Genomic DNA, 23,618 nt, shown 5'->3' with positions numbered 1-23,618 from the left:
CCAGGAAAACCTGAAACAAACTGGAAGCATTTCTCCTCTCCATACACATTCACTCTCTCGCCAATCTTAGTGCTACCAACCACCTCCCAATCAGGGGTTGACAAACTTTTTCTATAAAGGGCCAAACATTACATAGGTTAGGTTCTGTAGACCATACAGTCAAAATTATTCATCAGCTGTTGGCAGCATGAAAGTCAGTCATAGACATATGTTAATGAGTGAGTGTGGCTGCATTCAAAAACACTTTAAATAAAGTGGATGAGGAGGTTTGAATTTCATATAATTTTCACATTTAACAAAATACTGTTATTCTTTGAATTTTTTTCAAAACATTTAAAATGTAAAAACTATTCTTGGATCATGGGCCATGTAAAACAGGAAGCAGGTCAGATTTGGCACAAAGGTTTTTAGTATGCCAATCTTGAGAAATTTAGAACTTCAGTAATTAGCTTTGATATTGCATTCTCCTTCATCTGTCATACTTAATCTAGTAAGATTAGTCATATTGATTTACTTCGTACACCTCTCTAACCTACTTTCTTTTCTTTTTTTCTTGCCCCCCTCACCCCCGAAGTAGGCTCCATGCCCAATGTGTGGCTTGAACTCAGGACCCTGAGATCAGGAGTCAGATGATCGACCAACTGAGCCAGCCAGGCATCCATCTCTCTAATCAACTCTGTATTTCTTCTGTCACTACCATAGCTCAGTCCTCCTATTTGACTTTGTAAAATAACCTCTTAACTAGTCTATATACATAATAAAACTTGCTCTCAAGTTCTGCCAAAGATATAGTTCTAAAATATAAATATGACCATGTAAACTGACCTGCTTGAACTATAACATCCCGCTCCTTAACAGTGTATACAAAAACCATCACAATCTAGCACCAGCATATCTTTTCATCTTTGTTTACTACCACTCCCAACCTCTAATTTCAATACACTGTATTCTTATCTTTGAGCCTTTCTACATGATATCCTGCCAGCATGGAAAGAGGTCCACTAGTTGCTTGATAAAGGTCAAGTGAGTCATTAGGGAAGATCTCAGGCACTGCCTCCTCATAAAGCTCTTCACCCCGGTCCCCATAAGTAATAGTCCTTTATGCTTCTTGCAGTTCTTCTGTATTTCATATATCTCTTCCACAAGTCACATTTTATTATTGGCTTACATGTCCTTCTCCTCCACTAAAACAGAGGTGCTTACTCATTTCTCTAGTACCATGCCTTAATCATGCCGGCAAACAAATATTTAGAATCCAATATAACTGGGGATCCCTGGGTGGCTCAGCGGTTTGGCGCCTGCCTTCGGACCAAGGCATGATCCTGGAGTCCTGGGATCGAGTCCCACAGGGCTTCCTGCATGAAGCCTGCTTCTCCCTCTGCCTGTGTCTCTGTCTCTCTCATGAATAAATAAATAAAATCTTTAAAAATAATAAATAAAATCCAATATAACTAATTTAATACTCCACACACAAACAAGTTAATGTTAAACACAAGTCCTTTCATACAAACTGCAGTTTCACATATCATGACACTATTTCTTATGTGCTTTCCATTATATTTGCTTTTTGTTTTGTCTTGTTTATTAGTAGGCTCCATAGCCAGTGTAGAGCCTAATGTGGGGTTCAAACTCACAACCCCGAGATTAAGATGTGAGCTGAGATCAAGTAGGACGCTCAATGGACTGAGCCATCCAGGCATCCCTCCATTACATCTGTTAACCCCTCTAACTGGAATACCCTTATCCCACCCATCCCCTAACACCCAAAACTCTAGCTAGTACTTACGTTAACATCTAAATTAATTTCAGGCATCACATCCTCTAGGTGATCCGTCCACCTTAGAACTATTACACTGGTTCTACATTGGTATTACATACCAAGATCATTATTCTAAACATTTTATAAGAGGGGTGCCTGGCTAGCTAAGTTGGTGGAACATGCAACTCTTGATCTCAGGGTCATAAGTTCAAGCCCCATGATGGGCATGGAGGCTACTTAATTAAAAAGAAAAAAATTGAAATAAGTATTTTATAGTAACTATGTTCATGTCCACAGCTTAAATATGCACTACTTTCATCTCTGTAGTCCTAGTACCTAGTATAATCCTAGTATAAAATAACTACATGATAAATGTTTGCAGAATTAATCAAAGGCAAAAAATGATATCTAATTTATCTTTTCATCTTTAATTCCTATCACATTAATTAGAAAATATTGGTTGAAATAAATGTAAACTTCTAACTGCTGCTATTTATAGGTCCTTAGTTGTGTTAGTAAAACAGCTGGATTTTATATATTTCCATTTAATGTATTTTCTATGTTTCTAATATAAGTTGTAGTTTTAAATGCTATTTTATGATCAATACTAATTATTTTATCAGCAATTGATGCAAATGAAAGCAAACATATATAGTGAAAATGACAGTGTTCTTGGTTTTTAACTCAGGATTTAATATAGTGGACACACCTAACAAACTATCTAAATTTCAAGTTCTAAAGTTATTAAAACTAATATAATCATATAATAAAGTTAAAAAGATTATAATACCGCTTCCATTTTTAGACTTCTTCTGTCCTGGTTTCTTCTTTGAGGCAGCTGCTTCAGAGGGGGGGGTGGGCTGTTTAGTAACTGGGACAGGTTCTACTTTTTTGCCTGGAATCTTTGACACATCACTTTCTTTGGTGACCTGCTCTTCTAGTACAGGCTTGTGTTTCTTCTCCTTCTTCTTTCTTTCTCTGACACTACTTGAAGTTTCAACTACATTCAGTGGAACAGGTACAACTTGCTCATCTTCTACAGCCAAGGCATCAGATAATTTAAAGTCCCGGGGTACACTCTCAGAATCAGATTCATGGAGGTTCCCATTCTGGATCTCTTTCTTTTTATTCTTTTTCTTTTCTGCCTTCTTTTTATCTGTTTTGGTAGGAATAAGCTTTTGTTCTCTTTTCTGCTTTGCAAGAACTTCATCATATAATGTTTCTTTCATGAAAAGCCAGAAGAAGAGGAAAATTACTGTAATAACTACTGAAGGAATAAGGACAATAAAATATGTTGACTCATAAAACTCCATGGTGCTTTTGTTAATGTAATTCTGTAAAACCTAAATGTGGGAAAGAGAAAAAAACAATCTCGAGTCAGTATTATAAAAGTTAATAAACACGCAAAACTGCTTTTGAAAATAGTATTTCAGATCAAACCTGGTGTATAAATCTAAACAGGTTAATTTAAATCACACAATTATTTTGCCACCTACAATTCAAATATACTATGAAAGAAAAATTTGTGGTAATAACTAAAAAGAGTGTACACTTCCTTCTACTTTTAAATCATGTGAAAAGATCCTGATGGGAGGAAAAGAACCTAGACACCCATTACTTTTTTCTCCAAGTATCAATTTTTAACATGTATATGGCTTTTTTCCTTTTATTGCACATTGATTGGTACAACTATATGTAGAAATAGAAGAACTATTACCAAACATTGGGTATTTATTAAAAGTATCATACTTTTAACAGAAAGAAAAGAAAAGAAAAGAAAAGAAAAGAAAAGAAAAGAAAAGAAAAGAAAAGAAAAGAAGAAAGGAAAAAGGAAAAAGGAAAAAGGAAAAAGGAAAAAGGAAAGAAAAAGAAAAGAAAAAGAAAAGAAAAGAAAAGAAAGAAAGAAAAGAAAAGAAAAGAAAAGAAAAGAAAAGAAAAGAAAAGAAAAGAAAAGAGAGGTTGCTCATTCCTTCATTTAGAGATTTAAGCTCTTCACAAACTCCTAGCACCTTCATTTCAGGGACGAACTGCCTCAGGATATAATGGGATACAGCACAGACATGGAGCTATAATAAAGTGAAAATCAAAATGTTAGGTTGTGTCATTTGGTATTAAAATTATAAATGAGATGCTTTTCTCCATTTTTGTTCATGGTACTCCTTACTGCAACAAAGTATATACTGCAAAAACAAAGCTGGCCCTCACAATATTTCCCAAATGCTAAAAGATAAAAGAAGACCTCCCTCTACAATAGAGAATAAGTCCTACTTTTAGATTAACCCAATAGCTACAGAATATAATGGTATGAACTGATTACCCAGATCTACCTCAAATACAGACACTACAATCCCTCATTCTGAAGGATAGTTATAGCTAAAATTAAACCTCAAAGTAAGAATGATTCTTATGTTTAGATATCAATATTCCTATAAGTAGATATAAGCCACATAAATATGGTTTATATTCTTATAATGCATATCAAATTTATTATGGAAAAAGACAAGGTATGTAATTCATATGAAATTAAGCCTGTGAACATGCTTAAGATAAAGCTACTTAAATACAACTTTTGTCCTTTAAATGTATAAATGAATCTGAGAATTTTAAATTTTTTAATTATCCATCTTAAGTCTCAAAAAAAAGGTAATGATTAAAGAAACAAAATTCTACCTAAACAGAGGAATCACTGTAAGAATTATTTTAGATCTTACAAAAAATCAGCTTTAAAGCTGAATAAATCTGAATTTAATGAATCACAAGACTTCACCAAAACCATTTTAAGAAGACTTGAATTTTCTAAGACAAAATAAAGCTATTCATAGTGGTCTCTACTGCCAGATAGAAAGACCTAGAAATCCTATACTGATAACATAATAAATGATTTAGCCTTTCAACTTGGTTATAACTCATAATAAATGTGGAATATACTTTTTTTCAAGTTACACCAGCAATGACCTAAGTCTGAAAATAGCCAGAAATGGAACCTGAAAACAAAGCTGTTAATTAGGCACACTCTTGGTCTTTATGATTAAAACAGCATTTGTTAACATTTTATACTTCCACAAGCAATTTTTTAATGTTATTAACAGAACCCTAGACTTAGGCAAAGTCTTAAAGCTGAAGGGGAACAGAAATCATGTGCTAATAAAATACTAAAAGAAATTTTATACAGAATTGTTTTTCCCTTATAAAGCATGAACTCTCCAGGTTTTCAATCAATTAGACATATATTACTGTGTGTGTAAATGTTACCAGTCAACCAGAAATGCTTTCAACAAGCAGAGACCAAGTTTTTTGTTTTTTATTTAACATTATCATCCATAGCCTACACATAACCTGTCCAACTTAGCTGGGGAATTAGGAGAAAAAGGACAAAACGAGTTAGAACTCAGATTTTTAATTTGGGGAAGAAAAGACGCAAAGTTACTTAGCAGCAGCCACAGATGCTGAAGAAAAGGTCATGTCAAAGTCAAAGATCTTGATGAACAGCAAACTGCAGCCATGTGCAGCTTAGGTTTTAGGAAAGCAAGGAGAGCAAAAAGCAAACATTCAGGGAAAAGAGAAGCCATGAGACCACAAGAACTCTGAAACAGTTTCCTCAAATGTTCTGATGATTTTCTGATTTCCTTTTCCAGGTCCCATATAAGCCTGGAAGAATCAGGATTCTCATCTTTGGATTTTCAGGAAATGCCCTTCACACAATTCAATTCACCCTGTCTTGAACTTGTTTTCCACATCTAGAGGAGCCTAATCAGAACACCAAGACAAATTTAAAGTCAAGAAAATGCTTATGTTTCTTTAATCCAATAATCCCAATTCTTTAACCCAAAACACTTGCAAGGAAAAGTACATATAAAGATGTTCACAGCAACATTGTATATGAAAAATAAAGAGACAGACATAAAACATTCAACATCCAAATGGGTTCAACTAGCAAATATCAACTCAATAAAATATTGCTTTTAAAACTGTAAATATTTTTTAAAATTAAATAAGATTTTTGTCTAATTCAATAAAACTAAATAGTCAAAATCATAATTTTACTTGTATGATCAAAACATTTTATGTATAACAGGGTATATCAAGATCATTAGAGTTGTACCAGAATCATGGGTGGTCTCACCTGCTTTAATATTTTAGTTTTACACTTTGTCTTTTTTAAAAAGGAATCCACAAAATGTTTAATACTTAGCTTATTTTTTAAAATGGCAAATGAGTGAGTACCACAAAAATCAATAATAAACTTTATTTTCACATGTATATGTACCCATATACATGGGTAGAAGAATAATATAAGGAGAGGAGTACCTGAGTGACTTAGCCAGTTGAGCACCTGACTCTTACTAGACTCCGCTCAGGTCAGGATTTCAGGGTAGTGAGATTAAGAGGCATAGCACTCCAGGCTCAGCAAGGACTCTGAGATTCTCTCCTTCTTCCTCTCCACCCCACCTCAAGTACATACATGCACAGGCTCTCAAATAAAGTTTAAAAAAAAAAGTAACATAAAGAGGGTAGGATAAAGAGGCAAAAAGGAACTGGGAATGAAATCCAGAAAAAAACAGAGAAGAGCAAAGGCAGGAATAGATTTTAGGTGGGGGCAGGGGATAACAATGGAAAAATAAAAAGAACGGGTAGGAGAGGATGCAACAAAGTTAATTTTTAGCTCAAAAAAAATTTTTTTTAGCTCAAGGTGATACTACTCAAGTTGCTAAAATTTTCTCAGTCTGCAATTTGCAACTCAATGTAATGTCTGAGTTAATAAAACATGGAGACAAGCAGCAACTCAGGTTTTGAGATGACAGCAAGTCACTAATATTAATAATTGCTCCCATATTCTATTTCCTTTGTAATATTAAGAGCCTTGAACCTAATCATACCTTAAACCTTAATAAATTCCAATCTGAATGTAATTAACAGCCAAGAGTAGCAACTAAAGCAGGACCGAAATAACCATGGAATCATAAGAAATGGAGTTCAAACTATTCTCAAACCACATTCCAAGCCAGTGGCTTTCATATTTTATTTAGACATACTCCCTTAAGAAACTTATCAAACATCAATGCACTTTCTCAAAAGTGTAACATGCTAAGGTGTACATATAATTCAGAAGGTTCCTGGACTCCCTAAGGGGTATGCATGAATCCCACATTTAAAATCCTGCTCTAGAGTAAGAGAGGAAGAGTTTTTATCCCTCCCCCACTGATAAAGGACTTAAATTTTTTTTTAAGTTAACAGAATGAAGAAACAATATATATAAATTGTTTCATCTGAGTATTATGAATGCTAATCAAATAATTTTAAGATTCCATTTACTTGTCTTCTTATAACTTAATTTGTTCAGACAAAAATTGAACGGCATTACTCAGTTAAATCTTGTAAATTTCTCAGAAGACTCAAAAACCTTTTTATATTAATAATGTAAAACCTGAAACTTTAAATGATATAAAATCTAGGAGCAATTATTACAATTTCAACCAAACTGCTTAATCAAAAAGGATAAAACTACATACGTAATAACAATAGATTGTTTATAATGATAAGCAATGAAATTATCTAAGTGTGGGACATCTACAAAAACATCACATATTTAAACATCACACCATTTGGGGCACCTGAGTGGCAAAGTCCACTGAGAATGGACTGCTCAGATCATAATCCCAGGGTGGTAAGATGGAGCCTGGCTCTGCACTCAGCGTGTAGTCTGAGACTCTCTCACTCCCTCTCTCTGTCCTTCCCCCTGGCATGCTCACCTTCTCTCTAAAATAAATAAATCTTTAAAAAAAAAAAATCACACTATTTAAAATAATGGACAGTGTAATACAGCAAAATACAATAACAAAAAAGCTAAAAATTACATTGAGCACAATTATATACATATAGATAACACCTGAGGTTATACAGAAAAGGAGAAATCATTTTTTAGAGTGAGATTACAAATATTTTTAATGTACAGCTGACCCTCGAACACAGGTTTCAACTGTTTAGGTCTTTACAAGCAGCTTTTTTTTTTCAATACAAACTTTCATTACCAGTAAATATAACACAGTGCTGTAAATGTATTTTCTCTTCCTTACTATTATCTTAATATTTTCTTTAGCTTTCTTTACTGTAAAAATACAGTACATAATCATATATTACACAAAATATGTTAACTCTTATCAAGAAGGCTCCTAGTCAACAATAGGCTATTAGTAGTTAAGTTTGGGGGCAGTGAAGTTAATCGTAGATTTTCAACTGCCTCTAACCTCTGCATAACTGTTCAACTTTTTAAATTTCTTCTACATTAAAACAGATTTAACCATCCTGAATGCCCATTACAGTCTTAAAGGTTTAAGTAAACACACATGAAAAGGAATTGCTTACATGTTACAAGAAGGGAAAACTAAAGCAATTTGATCAGTATATTACTGAATTTCAATTTCAATGTAAGATTTTGAATTCTACTTTCTTACTACTGTAGCATTTCAGTTACTCTTGCTTCAGCCATCATTTTGTTTAAACTAAAAAAGAGGGATCCCTGGGTGGCGCAGCGGTTTAGCGCCTGCCTTTGGCCCAGGGCGCGATCCTGGAGACCCGGGATCGAATCCCACATCGGGCTCCCGGTGCATGGAGCCTGCTTCTCTCTCTGCCTATGTCTCCGCCTCTCTCTCAATGTGTGACTATCATAAATAAATAAAAATTAAAAAAAATAAAATAAAATAAAAAAGATTTAAAACAAAGGGGATCCCCAAAAAACATATTTTATAAATTCTGTTGATAAATTGATAAAATGACGTCAACTGGGATGACTCAAAGAACTACTAGGAAAAATATAACAAAATTTAGACTAAATTCCAAACAAACTGAAAGTCAATTTTTTTCCACTGATGTACACCAAACAACATACTAGTAAGCAGGCACATTTGTAAAAAAGTAATCAATTGAGGGAAAGGCAGTTTTCAACCCAGGAATACTAAATTTCTATATAAATCAATACAGTCTGGACAACTAAATGAACACACCTTTAAAATATAGAGAGACTCTCTCTCAGATTAGCTTACAGAAACTTTATACAATATACAACATAGTTAAAATTTTGTAAGTAGCTGTGAAACAAGCCTAAACTGAAAAATTTTATTACAGATTCTTTGTAAAAATAGTGTTCTTAAGTAAAAAAGAAACCTATCTGTAACCTGACCACACTGAATTGAAATAGTATGCATTCCAAACATACCATTACTCATACCATGTTTCCCTTCCTTCAAATCCATGATATCTTCCATTGTTTTTTAAATGAACAAGTTAATCTTTCTATGAAAATGGTTTATAGAAAGTACAATGATAAAAAGTCTATTATTGGTAGACGAGTATCATTTAATCAAATTTCCATTCTACAATAGAAGTACCTATAATATTTTCTGAACTCTTCTTGCTAAAATTTAAGAGTAGGCATTGTGTTGTGGCTAACCTTCTAATACAGTATGCATGCTATAGTATTGATATATTCTAAGCAAAAATAAATTTTAAGACCAATGAATAGCAATATAATAAAGCACTAAAGTGAAATTGAGGGTCCTGACTTTTGATTTTAATCTGCCTTGGCTCCAGGGGTCTTTTCTTACAAAGCTCTTAAGGTCCAAAAAACCTGCATGATCTCAGAATACAAAGCCAAAAAATTTAAGTGGTCTCAAGATGATGGTGCTCACAAGTGCCTGTCACCAGAAGTAAATGCACATTCCTTCTGGTGGAATACCCTCCCAAGTGCAAAGCTCAAGATTTCCCAAGACTGTCATCCAGATAAGAGCTAACAATCCAAAATGACAGAACACAAAATAAGCCACCATGAGCAACAGTCAACAAAAAACAAAATAAGAAATTAGATCCCTAAAGATTTAAGATACTGGAACCAATAAATTACCACATACCCACATAAACAAGAAAGAGGGAATTGTGAAAATAAGCAAAGAACAGAAACTACCAAAAGTAACTGGGTAGGTGTAAATTAGAACTTCTACAAATAAAAATATAATAAAAATATTAAATTCAATGGATAAGTAAAACATGGATGCAAGGAAGCCAATTAAAATTACTATCTCACTCAGCCAAACAGATCTGATGAGAATGAATTAAGTCAATGCAGATAGAGACACCTGGGTGGAATTAAGGAAGAGGCAACACTCAGAGCATAGTGAAAAGCAAAGGAAGAAACTACTACAATTCATTTCTAGCTTGGAAGAATCCATAAATGATAAAATCACTTGCCAACATCAAGAATACAGGTTCATGTCTGGGAGTTTTAGATACAATTTTGAAGACTATAAAGCATAACCAGCTACAGAAGATCAGCAGTCAATTGAGACAAAATCAGCAGTAAGAAGTTACCACAGGTTCTAAATCATAAACCAAAAAAGTCATTTTTCAAAAAAAAAAAAAATCCTATCTCACCTCCTCCCTACTATCCAATCTAAAAAACTTTGCCTTGTCCTTTGCATAAATCTTCACTTATCCTTCAAAACCTAGCTCAAATCATTATCTATGATATTATCTTTTTAACTATGGTATTCCATAATAAGCTGTCATTCATTCATACGGTTACCTGGCACCAATTATATGTCAGCACTGTTCTCTAGGGTTTTCTGAATAAAAAAAGCTAAAAAAAAAAAAAAAAAAGGCCACAATCCCTGCCCTTTTATGGCCATCATTCTACTACAGGGAAGACAGGCCAGCAATTAATTTACAGTATGGGAGACAGGAAAACACATGGTATATTCGAGCAAGAATAATAACAGTGTAATTCAAGTATAATAAACAAGATTAAAAGTAGATGAAGTCAAAGAGATGATCTGAAGTGGGCAGGAGCAGTGAACACCATGTACTTTCTTAACTGTAAAGACTATTGCTTGGGCTTTGAGTAATATGGGAAACTAGTGGAGGGTTCTGAATAGAAAATATGTAGGGGAGGCTGAAAGCAGGGAAAATTGTTAAGAGATGAATGTAATAATCTAAGCAAGAGATGATTAGAGCAAGTTGGTGGCATGGGGGGTATTAAAAAGTTGTTAAATTATATACATTTTGAAGGTTGAGACAAGATGATTTGCTGAGGACTATAATGTGGGGTGTGAGAGAACAAGTAAAAATAAAGCCAGGGATCCCTGGGTGGCGCAGCGGTTTAGCGCCTGCCTTTGGCCCAGGGCGCGATCCTGGAGACCCGGGATCGAATCCCACGTCAGGCTCCCGGTGCATGGAGCCTGCTTCTCCCTCTGCCTGTGTCTCTGCCCCTCTCTCTCTCTCTCTTTCTCTCTCTGTGACTATCATAAATAAAAATTAAAAATATATATTAAAAAAATAATAAAATAAAGCCAACTCCAAAGATTTTAGACTATGCCAAAAACAACAGAACTGCCCTTTACTGAGATGAGGGAAATATGGAAAGGAGATATTAGGGCTGAAGATCAGGAAATAGGTTTTAGACAGGTGGAGATGTCCAGGAGACAGCTAAAAAAAAAAAAAAAAAAAAAACAGTATGTGACAGGTGAGACATGCAAGCTGAAAATACAAATTTAGGAGTGTTCAGTACATTTATTATACCTAAGGCAATTAAAGAAAATTAGGAGTACGCTACCCTGGTGGCTAAATGAACAATGTATGAAGGAGAGATCAATCAACTTTATCAAACTGGTGTTGGTAATAAAGTACGACGAAACATAGAAAGTGACTGTTGGATTTTGCAACACAGACATCAGTGATGATTTCTGGCCAAAGGCAGTAGAGTAGCTGTGATCAAAACTGAAATGACTTCATCTGTGAGAAGAATGCCAGCAAGTGTGGACAACTCTTTGGAGGAGTTTCTACGAAAAGAAAGAAATGAAATGGAAGAAGCTAGAAAGAAATATGAGCCTGAGAGTTTGATTTTTAAAAACAGAAGAAATTACAGCATGCTAATATGCTGACAAAGATGATCCAGCAGAAAGAGAAAGATTGATGATGCAAGAGAATGAAGGGCAATGTTTTCAAATGGCAAGAACGAACAGGATTTGGTATACAAGTAGAGAGTGACCTTAGACGGAAGCACAAACTTCTGTAAAAACAGACACAGGCAAGGAAGTAGATACGGTAGAGAAGTTTAGTGAAAATTCTCATCCTTGATGATACTATTTTCTTTTTTTTTTTGATGCTACTATTTTCTTAATGCCTAGTCCAGAATAAGGGTAAAAATGGTGGTATGAGAGGTCCTATCAAACACATCCCAATTATTATACTGTTAATTTTTTATTCTTTGTAAATTGTCCACTTAAGTTTAAAAACGTGAATGGAGGGCACCCTGGGTGACTCAGCGGTTTAGTACTGCCTTCAGCCCAGGGTGTGATCCCGGGTCTCGAATGAGTCTGACTTCGGGCTCCCTGCATGGAGTCTGCTGAGCCTGCTTCTCCTTCTGCCTGTGTCTCTGCCTGTCTCTGTCTCTCTCTGCATCTCTCATGAATAAATAAAATCTTTAAAATTTAAAAAAAAAAAAGGAATGGAGAATGCTGGATGCTTTAGCAGTGTTGCACAAATTGCTGATATTAAATGAATTCATGATCTTGCTGAGAAAGTTAAGCACACAGTATCTATAAACCAGAGCATAAAAACCAAACATGAGTCTCCATGTGGTTCTACTCTTTCAGCTCAAGTACCATTCCTACAGCTAGTTCCCCTTTTCCTAAAATCCTAGAGTAGTTATTCTTCATGTATACATTTACAGAATTCTGTGACATAGGAGACAGTCTAACAATTAAAGGGAGACTGTAATCTACTGCAATGTGATATAGATAAAAGGACAGATAATAACACAACTCAAAATATAAAACAGATCCAAATAGACATTTAGTCTATATGTTATTTCAAGCCAATAGAGGAGGGCTAGATCATTTACATCAAATGAAGACATCAAAGTTTTATTTTTTTTTTTTAAAGATTATTTATTCATTCATAGAGACAGAGAGAGAGAGAGGCAGAGACACAGGCAGAGGGAGAAGCAGGCTCCATGCAGGGAGCCTGACGTGGGACTCAATCCAGGGTCTCCAGGATCACGCCCTAGGCTGCAGGCGGTGCTAAACCGCTGCGCCACCCGGGCTGCCCTCAGACAAAGTTTTAAATATAAGAAAATGTATAAAGTACTAAAGAAAACAAGAAAATTAGACTCACCTTATTTTGTACAGTTGTATGCATATGTTTAAAAGTTTACAAGTGTATTACACCTGAAATAAGAATTTTTTAAAACTTGATTCTACAAATCAAGAAAAATACACCAGTGAGAAAAATCAAGGCATTAGCTGCTTCCTGGAACAGCCATCAAAATACAAAAACTCAAAAAAAAAAAAAAAATAAATAAAAAAATAAAAAAAAAAAATACAAAAACTCATCTAAGTTTCCCTTCTCTAGTCAGTTGCTACACAGAAAGTATAATGGCCCCAGAGTCCACAGTAAAACTATAAATTTATCTTTTAAAATAAGAGGAAAAGAATTCAAAGTAACAAAAAGATAAGCCAGTAAATGAAACAATGAGTTGCCTGACATGGGAATTCAACTAACAACAGCTTTTCTAAAATTAACTTCATAGACTACACTGAAATCTCAAAGCTGTGGTGCAATTTCTCCTTTTAAATTGCAACACACACAGTTATTTCTGTGACTCATACCTTACTAACACACCTCTTATTTCAAGCAATATCCATTCTAAAGTACTGCTACCCCAATCTAAAACAAATCCAACTAATGCCAGAGATGAGTAATAAATCTAATTTCTCCACTAGGTATCACGTCACAATACATGAAATGGCCAATTTTTTTTAACCAAACTTACTTTTCTTCTTTTATACAAGAGATAAATCAATTTGAACAGCTTTTTAAAAGAAATTAAAAAGGATCTGCATAACTGAACGTTAAACCAGTATCTTCCAGACTTGTGCTTAACCATCAAGCCCAAACTACTCCACTTTCTCAGCAAACAACCTTGCTCATTTCAAAACATCACAACAGGTGATAATCTGGTTAAAAGTTTATGTCTGTAAAGAAATCTAACTTTTGATAATTAAATCAAAAACTTTAATGCCAAAAGCACACTTTAAATATGCAGTATTTAAAGTAGGCTCCACATCCAGCATGGAACCCAATGCACGGCTTGAACTCACAACCCCAAAATCAAGACTCCAGCTGAGATCAATAATCAGATGCTCAACCAACTGAGCCACCTAGTTGCCCCCAAATACTCAGTATTTCAAATCAATAGAGAATTTCTAAAGACAACATAATTCATCAAAACTGTTCAAAAATTAACATTAAAACATGAAATTCACATCAATAATGTAACTATAAAATACTTATACCATATAGAGAAGACTTCCTTCCCCTAACGTCTACAATCTTGACCTACCTTTACTTTTACTACAAGATTTTTGGATTAGAAATTACCATCTAATCCAATTAACCATTCAAAGGTTGGACCCAGCTGAATGGTCAGTAAGTTTCTGCTTGAAACCCTGGAATAAGCACTTCCCATAAGCCCTTTTTATAGATTTTGAAAGCTGTTAGAACATTTTTCCTAGTTATGATCCAAAATCTTATCTCCCTGTAACTTCTTCAACGGTTCTACTTCTTCCTAACCTCACCAAATAGATCCAATCCCACCACCAAAAAGAAGTTCTAATAAATGATGTCTGGTATCAATTCAATTTATCAGCAAACAGAAAACTTCAAAACCTGTCATCCCTTAGAAAGCCTGACTAAAGTTGAACATAACAGGCTGATAAAATAATGCTACGGCGTATCACCTTAGGTCACTCAACAACAAAAATACTAAAACAAAATGTTGTATTTATTTTTGCCTATTCCCAGGAAAGACATAACACTAAAAAACATCATTTCACAAACTAAACATGAAATGCAAATGATGAGACAAGAATGCCAAATATTAAACAAAAAGACTGAGGGAAATACTGAAAAAGCTTCAAAAGCTTCACTTAATGAAAACAAGAATTTGCCCAAGAACAGCCAAGTAGAGGAAACAGACCAAATTCATATGAAAACTTCAGTATATAATCAACGGGCCATTTCAAATCAAGATGTAAAAAATATAGATTATTTAATGAGTAGTACTGACACAACAGCCATTTTCAGGGGAAAATAAGCCATCAATAATACACCTCAATAATACATGAATCAAAGTTTTAAAGGGTAAAAAAAAATTAAACCATGAAGAACTAGAAGACACAAGTGTATTTCTTTGCATTTTAAAGTAATCCTTGTCAAAGACTTTTCTGTGTCTCATGTAAAACCAAGCACCATAAAGGAAAAGACTGAGAAATCTGACTAGAAAACATCATAAAGATTTTTATGGCAAAAGAAAAATGACTAAATCCCTAAATTGGTGAAGGTCTGACTGCTTTAACTTACAAACATCACTTAAAATGTGATAAAAATAAACCCGAAAAGGTAAACCCAAAGGACATGTTTTAAAGGTTCTCAAAGGAAATAAAGATATCCAATAAATATGTTTTAAAAAATGCAACCTCAGTCACATTAAAAAAAAATTCAAGTTTCTACTTAGGTTGGCAGGGCAGGAAAAAGTGGAAATGAGGAATTACAAAGGGGTACAAGGTGATGCATATATGTTCATTATCATGTTGTGGTAGTTTCAGCAATGTACACCTGTCAAAACTTATCACATTATACACTTTAAATATATGTAGTTTATTGTGTGTAGATTATAAAATAAAATCAATTTGAACAGCTTTTTAAAGAAATTTGATAAAGCTGCCTAAAAAAAAAAAAAAAAAAATCAGGCATGGGACACAAAGTACAAAACCCAGTATTTTCATTTAGTGTTAGTTTGATTATTACTAGTGCAATCTCCTTAGAGAAATTTGGAGAAATCTTTAAGTATAAAAACAGTGCATAATCCTTGACAGGGAAAATTATTCCTTTCCTAGAAAAACTACTAGAAAAGAAAAACTACTAGATATCTATATTCTATAGTTATGATCACACAAGTAACACGATATACCCAAGAGTGTTCACTTAGCAATGTAACTTTGTAAAAAATAAAAAGGACTGTATGTCCAGCATTAGGGAAATGACTAAGCCTGTAGAAGAGCTTCACGTGTAATATGGTAAGACATTTAAAAGAAATATTGTACATAAACATATATAAAATGTAAGTTGCAGAAAGTATAGAAAGAAAATTATCTTTTATGGGACAGAGTCATGCTCATACATGCTTAGAAAACATTTAAGACACATCAGAAACCGATAACTCTATGGTGATTTCTGAGTACTTTTCTTGGTAACTTTTTGCTTTATATCCTTCAGAATGTTTACATTTTTCCATCATGCACACATAATACTTTTATAACACAATAGAAATTTAATTATATTTTTAAATTTTGAACTAATTATGACCTAAAATCAAATTGAAGAATCCATGTTTAGCATTATGAGCAAAAATTCTTCCAATTATATATAACAAAAATTGTTTTGCTCTAAAATAGGCAAGTCTTCTGGTATTTAAGGGAAATTCTAAGAAAGGGGAAAAATCAAACAGGAAATGAAAGTGTTAATAGCCATTTGAGAGAAAGAAGACACTGTGCTGCAGTTGGGAAAATGGAAATGAGATAAATATTAAAACTGAGACTTTCAAGGATTCCACAGTCAGTGAAGGCTAAATGAAGACGTAGAAATTCCCTATTTATACAAAGAAAAGAAAGACTTTTGCATGGTAGGAAAAGTGGGACAAGCTAACAAAAAAGTCTTCATAAAGATTTTGCAATCATAGGTTCTGAGATTTGCATCCACAGTCTCTTGCCAGTCCAGGTCATTCCCACTCCTTCAATCAAAAATATTAACACAAAAATGGTGCCAACATCATGAAATTCTCTGGAAAAAAATTCCTCTACCCAGTGTAACCTGCACAGTACAGTATTTGCACATACGCTCCTGATGAAGGTAAACTTACAAACAGGGATTATATCCCCAGAATCCCAAATAGAATAATGTGGTGAGAGTATAAAAAAATTTCAGCTGTTGGAAGCATAAAAGAAATCACACGCAAGAATTAAAAACTTATATATATATAAAAAAAGATCAGATTAGAAAGAATTGAAGAAACTAAATTGTGAGTGAGCATCCATACACATATGCACACACAGAAACACAGACTTTTAAAACTAAATGGACTGATAAGAATAACAGGAGAAGGAGCACCTGGGTGGCTCAGTGGATGAGCATCTGCCTTCAGGTCCTGCATCTGCCCTGGGTCCTAGGAGGGGAGCCTGCTTCTCCCTCTGCCTATGTCTGTCTCTACCTCTGTGTCTCTCATGAATAAATAAACAAAATCTTTAAAAAAAAAAAAAAAAGGAACAGATCTGATAAAAACTGAATGCAGCACAAAAGAATACATTAGAGAAAACATGAAAAAAATACTAATAGACACAAATGAAAGAATGAGAAAGTCCAAAAGGTCAAATGGCAAGTCAAGGAGAGAAGAGAATCAAGTAAGGTAGTATTTGTTGAGATAATAACAGAATTCTCAAAAACTATTGAAAGATAAGAACCTTCCAATTCTGGAAGGGCAACAAAATCTGAACAGGACAAACATATTTAAACATGTAGTAGTAAAACAATATAACAAAAGATGCAATGATCTTAAAGCAATAGAAAAAAAAAACTATAAAGGAACTAAATTAGACTTACATATTACTCAGCAATAGAAGCCAAAGAATAATGAAATAAAATCTCCATAGAAACAATTCCATTAACACGGAATTCCAGATCCAGCTAAACACTGGAATATCCAGTTTTCAGAAGCAATAAAGACTATCAGCTATAAACTGAACACCAATAAAAAATAAATTTATTATTAAAAAAAGACTATCAGCTATGTGTAACAAAAAAACTGCTGTTAGCAAACAAAAATACTTGATGTGAAATTTAATAATCCAAAACATAGTTTTTGTAAATGAGCAATACTTCCTACCAGAATATGACTGAGAATATTACAAAACACTTTCATTACATTAGGGATTACAGCCGATCTTTTTCTTAATGAACTTCTGCGAAAGCCAAGAAGAAAACTGATAGCAAAAAACTTTCTCTTCCTGGCCCCTCAATTACAGTGTTCAGAGCTTCCAAATACAGAACCATATAAAGTTAGAACAAAATTTCACAGTATTTTGCAATCAAGTGCACCAGAAGTCTGATTATTTTTTTTAATATTTATTTATTTACTTATGATAGACAGAGAGAGAGAGAGAGAGAGAGAGAGAGAGAGAGAGGCAGAGACACAGGAGGAGGGAGAAGCAGGCTCCATGCCAGGAGCCCGACGTGGGACTCGATCCCAGGACTCCAGGATCGTGCCCTGGGCCAAGGGCAGGTGCCAAACCGCTGAGCCACCCAGGGATCCCCCTGATTATTTTTTTCTAAGACAATACAATCTATTCTTCAGTCTACATTTCAATTTCTATACTTCTACAGTCTGTATTTCAATTTTTTAAATGTCATTCCACAATTCCTAATTCTTTTACTTAAGAGGAAGATATAAAGTCTATACAAACAGCAAAATTGTGAATAGCAAAATCTTACACATATCCAAACTGCAAGCACATATAAATTGATGGAACTAAAAAAGGGCAAGGCAACTACTTACATGTTTTCATTTTCGTATTTTTCTGCAACAACACTTACATAATAAATTGATTATTAATCCACAGTGATGTTAAACACTTTAAAAAATTAAGAAATGTTCCCATTCCCATTTACCAAAATGAAGCAGTATTTGCTTTTACATTAACAATCTTATAAAGTCACCTTTCTTTCAAACTGTACCTTGAGAACCACAGTTTAAAAAAAATTCACTTAAGACTTTACCTACTTCTTATACAAGGCTTACTCTACACCACTGGAAGTTTAACATGCCAAATGAATGAGTCTCCTATTGATCTGTACCTTCTCTCTTACTGTCTGTAAGCCCAACACGATGCTCCACAAATAGCACAGCATAAATCTATAGAGGAAAAACAAAAAGTTTCCCTCATGATACAAATAATTTCAAAACAGGGGCACCTGGGTGACTCAGTGATTGAGCATCTGCCCTTGACTCAGGTTATGATCCTGATGTCTTGGGACTGAGTCCCACACTGGGCCCCGGAAACGGGAGTCTGCTTCTCCCTCTGCCTATGTCTCTGCCTCTCTCTCTCTCTCTCTCTGTCTCTCATGAATAAATAAATACAATCTTTAAAAAATTTTTTTCAAAACATAAATAGCTTTATACAGGTAATCCTTATGAGCCCCTCCCTTTGGATTTTCTTTCAAAATAAACCTTCATAAATACAATACACATTAATCCTGTGTTCACTACTACTCTGAAAAAATCAAGGACTTTTAATCACAATATGGACTTCATTATAATGTTCTTGAAGATGAAGACGGAATATATAACAGAAAGTTAAAAATCAAATAGTCCAGCTAAAACTACCATAAACTGGAAGTGGAACTTTTGTATTTTAACACTTAAGCCTGCAACAGCCAAGAAAAAGAAGTTTTGTTTTGGTTTTTGTTTGCTGTTGATACAATTCTTTTAACTCCCAATAAGCAACCTAAACAACAACAACAACAACAAACAGTGAGAAAAGTTACCTAAGAACAATCTCCAAGAAAAACTCAAGTCTCTGAAATTTTACCAACTGAATTCCCACACTCTTCAAGTTGCTTTATAAATTATCTAATTAACATAATTGAAAACATTGAATAGTGAACCTTCAAAATTTGTGATTACAAAGCCTCCCTTCCAGACAACAGAAATATTTAATGATTCAAAGGTGACCAAATAACAGAAATCTAAAATATAGCCACAAGAAAACAATCCCATTTATAATAGCACCAGAAACAATACTCAGTAAACATAACCAGGAAGTGTGTACACTGAAAGGTCTAAGACAATGAAAGCATTAAAGATACAGATAAACGGAAAGGTATCACATGTTCATGGCATCCATAATGTCCTAGCCTTACATCTATAGATTCAGTGCAATCTCATCAAAATTCTAATGGTACATCTTATAAAAATAGAAAAAACAATCCTAAATTCATATGGAACCACAAAAGACCCTGAATACCCAAAGTAATCTTGAGAAAGAACAAAGCTGGAAGCATCACACTTCCTGACTTACAACTATACTACAAAGCTATAGTAATCAAAACAGTATGGTAGTAGAATAAAAACAGACACGTGAAGCAATTGAACAGAAACAAGAGCCCAGAAATAAGCTCACACATTATCTCTCTGGTCAACTAACATTAGACAAAGGTGCTAAAAAAAAACTCAATAGGGAAAAGACAGTCTCTTCAATAAATAGTGCAGAGAAAACTGGATATTCACATGTAAAAGAATGAAACTGAACCCCTAATCTTACAACAGTCACAAACATCAGTTAGAAATGAATTAAAGACTTAAATGTAAAACCCCTACAAGAATAGGACAAAGTTCCTTGACATTGGTGTTGACAGTGATTTTTAGATGGGACACCAAAAGCACAACCGACAAAAGCAAAAATCAACAAGACTACATCAAACTAAAAAGCTGCTGCATAGCAAAAAAAAACAGCAAAATGAAAAAGCAACCTACAAAATAGGTCCAAAATATATATAAACTATCAAGGAAGGAGTTAATGTCCAAATTACATAACTCAATAGCAAAAAAAAAAATTTTAATTTAAAAAATGGGCAAAGGATCTGAATGGACATTTTCCCAAAGAAGATATATAAATGGTCAGATACATGGAAAGGTACTCAATATCACTAGTCATTAGGAAAATGAAAATCAAAACCACAATGATATATCACCTTGCACCTGTCAGAATGGCTATTATCAAAAAGACCAGATAACAAGTGCTGATGAGGATATGAAAATACCTGGTACACTTTTGGTAGAACGTAAATTGGTACATCCACTGTGGAAAACAGTACAGAGTTTCCTCAAAGATTAAAAATACTACTACCGGGAATCCCTGGGTGGCTCAGTGGTTTAGCGCCTGCCTTCAGCCCAGGGCATGATCCTGGAGTCTGGGGATTAAGTCCCACATCGGGCTCCCAGCATGGAGCCTGCTTCTCCGTCTACTTCTGTCTCTGTCCCTCTCTCTCTCTCTCTCTCTCTTTCTCTCTCTTTCATGAATAAATAAAATCTTTTTAAAAAAATACAACTACCATATAATCCAGCAATCCCATTTCTGGGTGTATATTCAATGGAAATGAAATCACTATCTCAAAAAAATAGCTACACCTTCATGTTCATTGGTGCATTATTTACAATAGCTAAAATTGGAAACAACCAAAGTGTCTGTTGAGAGATGAATAGATAATGAAAATGGATAAAGAGGGACTCCTGGGTGGCCCAGCGATTGAGTGTCTGCCTTCAGCTCAGGGCGTGATCCCAGCCAGGTCTGGGGATCCAGTCCCACACAGAGCTCCCTGTGAGGAGCCTGCTTCTCCCTCTTATGTCTCTCTCTCTCTGTGTCTCTCATGAATAAAGAAATTAAATCTTAAAAAAAAAAAAGAATGGATAAAGAAAACACACACACACTGGAATATTACTCAGCCATAAAACAGAAGAAAATCCTACCATTTGCAACATGAATGGACCTTAAGGGCATTATGCCAAGAGAAGTAAGTGAGACAGAAAGACAACTACTGTAACATCTCACCTATATGTGGAATCTAAAAAAATAAAATAAAAATAAATAAAAATAAAAACAAAATAAATAAAAAATAAAAAATCCAAACCTGTACATACAGAAAGTAGATTGGTAGTTACAAAGAGATGTGGGAGAATCAGTAAAGGTGGTCAAAGGATACTAGCTTCCAATTACAAGATGAGTATGTTCTGGAGATCTAATGTACAACATGGTGACTACAGTTAATACTCTATTACATACTAGAAGTTGCTAAAAAGAGTGAATCTTAAGAGTTCTCACCCAGAAACAAAAAACACTGAGGTGATGGATATGTTTACTAACCTTATTGTGATAATCATTTGGCAAAATATATGTATATCAAATCATTACACTCTACACCTTAAATTTACCTAATGTTATGTCAATTACATCTCAGTAATGCTGGAAAAAATAAATAAAATAAAATATAGCCAAAAGAAAATGTTCCAATCCTATGGATACCCTGTTCTGCAGACAGTTCTTAGAAACTTATGTTTACACAACCTTAGATACTGCCTTCAAAAGACAGAAAGTACATAGCTGCCACAATCCTAAATTTCAAGATCCATGAAAGACTTCTATTTTAATTACAAGATGCCTGAGAGGTTTTTTAAGCTATACTGATTCCTATTTTAAGATTTTATCTATTCATGAGAGACACAGAGAGAGAGGCAGAGACATAGGCAGAGGGAGAGGTACCCTGCCTGAAGAGTTTAAAAAAAAAAAAAAAAGTAAAACACTCATGTATTGAACATAGCAGGAAGTAGCCAAACTAAAATTGGTAAAGTTATTGTGGATAAATCCTGACAGTGTCACTAAAAAATTTAAGTGTATCAAAAGTCATTCACTATAAAAGAGTCATTACAATGCCTTTTTTTGAGACAAAAGGCTTACTGAATCAGGAAAACCCAATACACATTATAGAATATCTGATTTTAGCAGAACAGTTGATAAAGTAAACAAGCTATCCCTGGAGACAAAATAGGAAAATACTGAACATGGCTGAATGGTAGTACAAATCAGTTAAATGTTAAAAGATTAAATGATCATATCTCAAAGTTGCCATCTAATGGTTAAATGATTAAATGATCATATCCCAAAGTCGCCAGTTAATGGTTTAGAAAATGTTTTAATAACATATCAAAAGACTGTTCTTTGCCTGAACTTACTAACATTTTAATCAATTTTTGGATAGTAATACTTGCCAGTCTATAATGATGTGAATGTAAGAATATTTCAAAAGAGAAAAACAAAGGATAAACCAACTAAATAATATTTCATAAAAGATTTTTAGGGTACTTGGGTGGCCCAGTTGGTAAAGCATCCAACTCTTGATTTTGGCTCAGGTCATGATCTCACGGTGGTGAGGTCAAGCCCGAAACAGGCTTCACACTCAGAGGGGAGTCTGCTTGAGATTCTCTCTCCCTCTGCTCCTCCCCCCACTCACACTCACTCTCTAAAATAAATAAATCTTTTTAAAAAATAAGATTTTTATTTTCTACTTTGCCACCAAATTCTTTTAGTCCCCTAGCTGAAACAGCAGAAATTCCAAGAGCTAGTTTAGATAAGGAAGGATACAACATTATTTCAGTCTACAGACTTACCTCACATAATTAATAGTTCAGTTAACTAGTTTTCATCAAAATGGCTCTTGAAAAGTACTTTACTTTCCTTAAGATTTTATTTATTTGAGATAGAGAAGAAAGAGAGAGCAAGCACGAGCTGGAGATGAGGCAGAGGGAGAGGGAGGAGCAGACTCCCTGATGACCAGAGAACCAAACACAGAACTCAATCCCAGGATCCCAGATTCATGACCTGAGCTGAAGGCAGACACCTAACCGACTGAGTCACCCAGGAGCCCCAAAAAGTACTAATTTTCTAACAAGGGCTTTTGTGTGTGTGTGTGTGTGGTATTAGTGATTGCTCACCTAAAACACACACAAAATAAACATTCTATAATGAAATTTCAGTATTATTTCAGCTAAACACACAACTTATTCAACATAATGGCTTCCAGTTATATATATGTATGCTGAACTACACAAATTAGGTGAACCCGGAGCATTCTGCTTTGTATACATATCAAGAGGAATACAGAGCTGTCATCTCCTACAACTCCTTAGTCTTCTCTGCATATGTTC

The 23,618-nt window shown here is 34.3% G+C and overlaps 1 protein-coding gene across 10 annotated transcripts in view; it reads right to left on the bottom strand.

Annotated features, from left to right (window-relative positions):
* KTN1 (kinectin 1) overlaps window positions 1-23,618 on the bottom strand; it is a 105,236-nt gene that overhangs the window by 65,892 nt on the left and 15,726 nt on the right. For all 10 annotated transcript variants that reach the window (XM_025442320.3, XM_049113206.1, XM_035720151.2 and 7 more), the window contains exon 2: window positions 2,550-3,102. In XM_025442320.3, the coding sequence (XP_025298105.1) occupies window positions 2,550-3,072 (523 nt within the window). In that variant the 5' untranslated portion in view covers window positions 3,073-3,102. The remainder of the gene's footprint in view (window positions 1-2,549; window positions 3,103-23,618) is intronic.

This window comes from Canis lupus, chromosome 8 (genome assembly GCF_003254725.2).
Source record: "Canis lupus dingo isolate Sandy chromosome 8, ASM325472v2, whole genome shotgun sequence".
In the NCBI taxonomy this organism is placed as follows: Eukaryota; Metazoa; Chordata; class Mammalia; order Carnivora; family Canidae; genus Canis; species Canis lupus.
The sequence above is the reverse complement of the archived record's forward strand: the minus strand, read 5'-3'. Positions and strand labels throughout refer to the sequence as shown.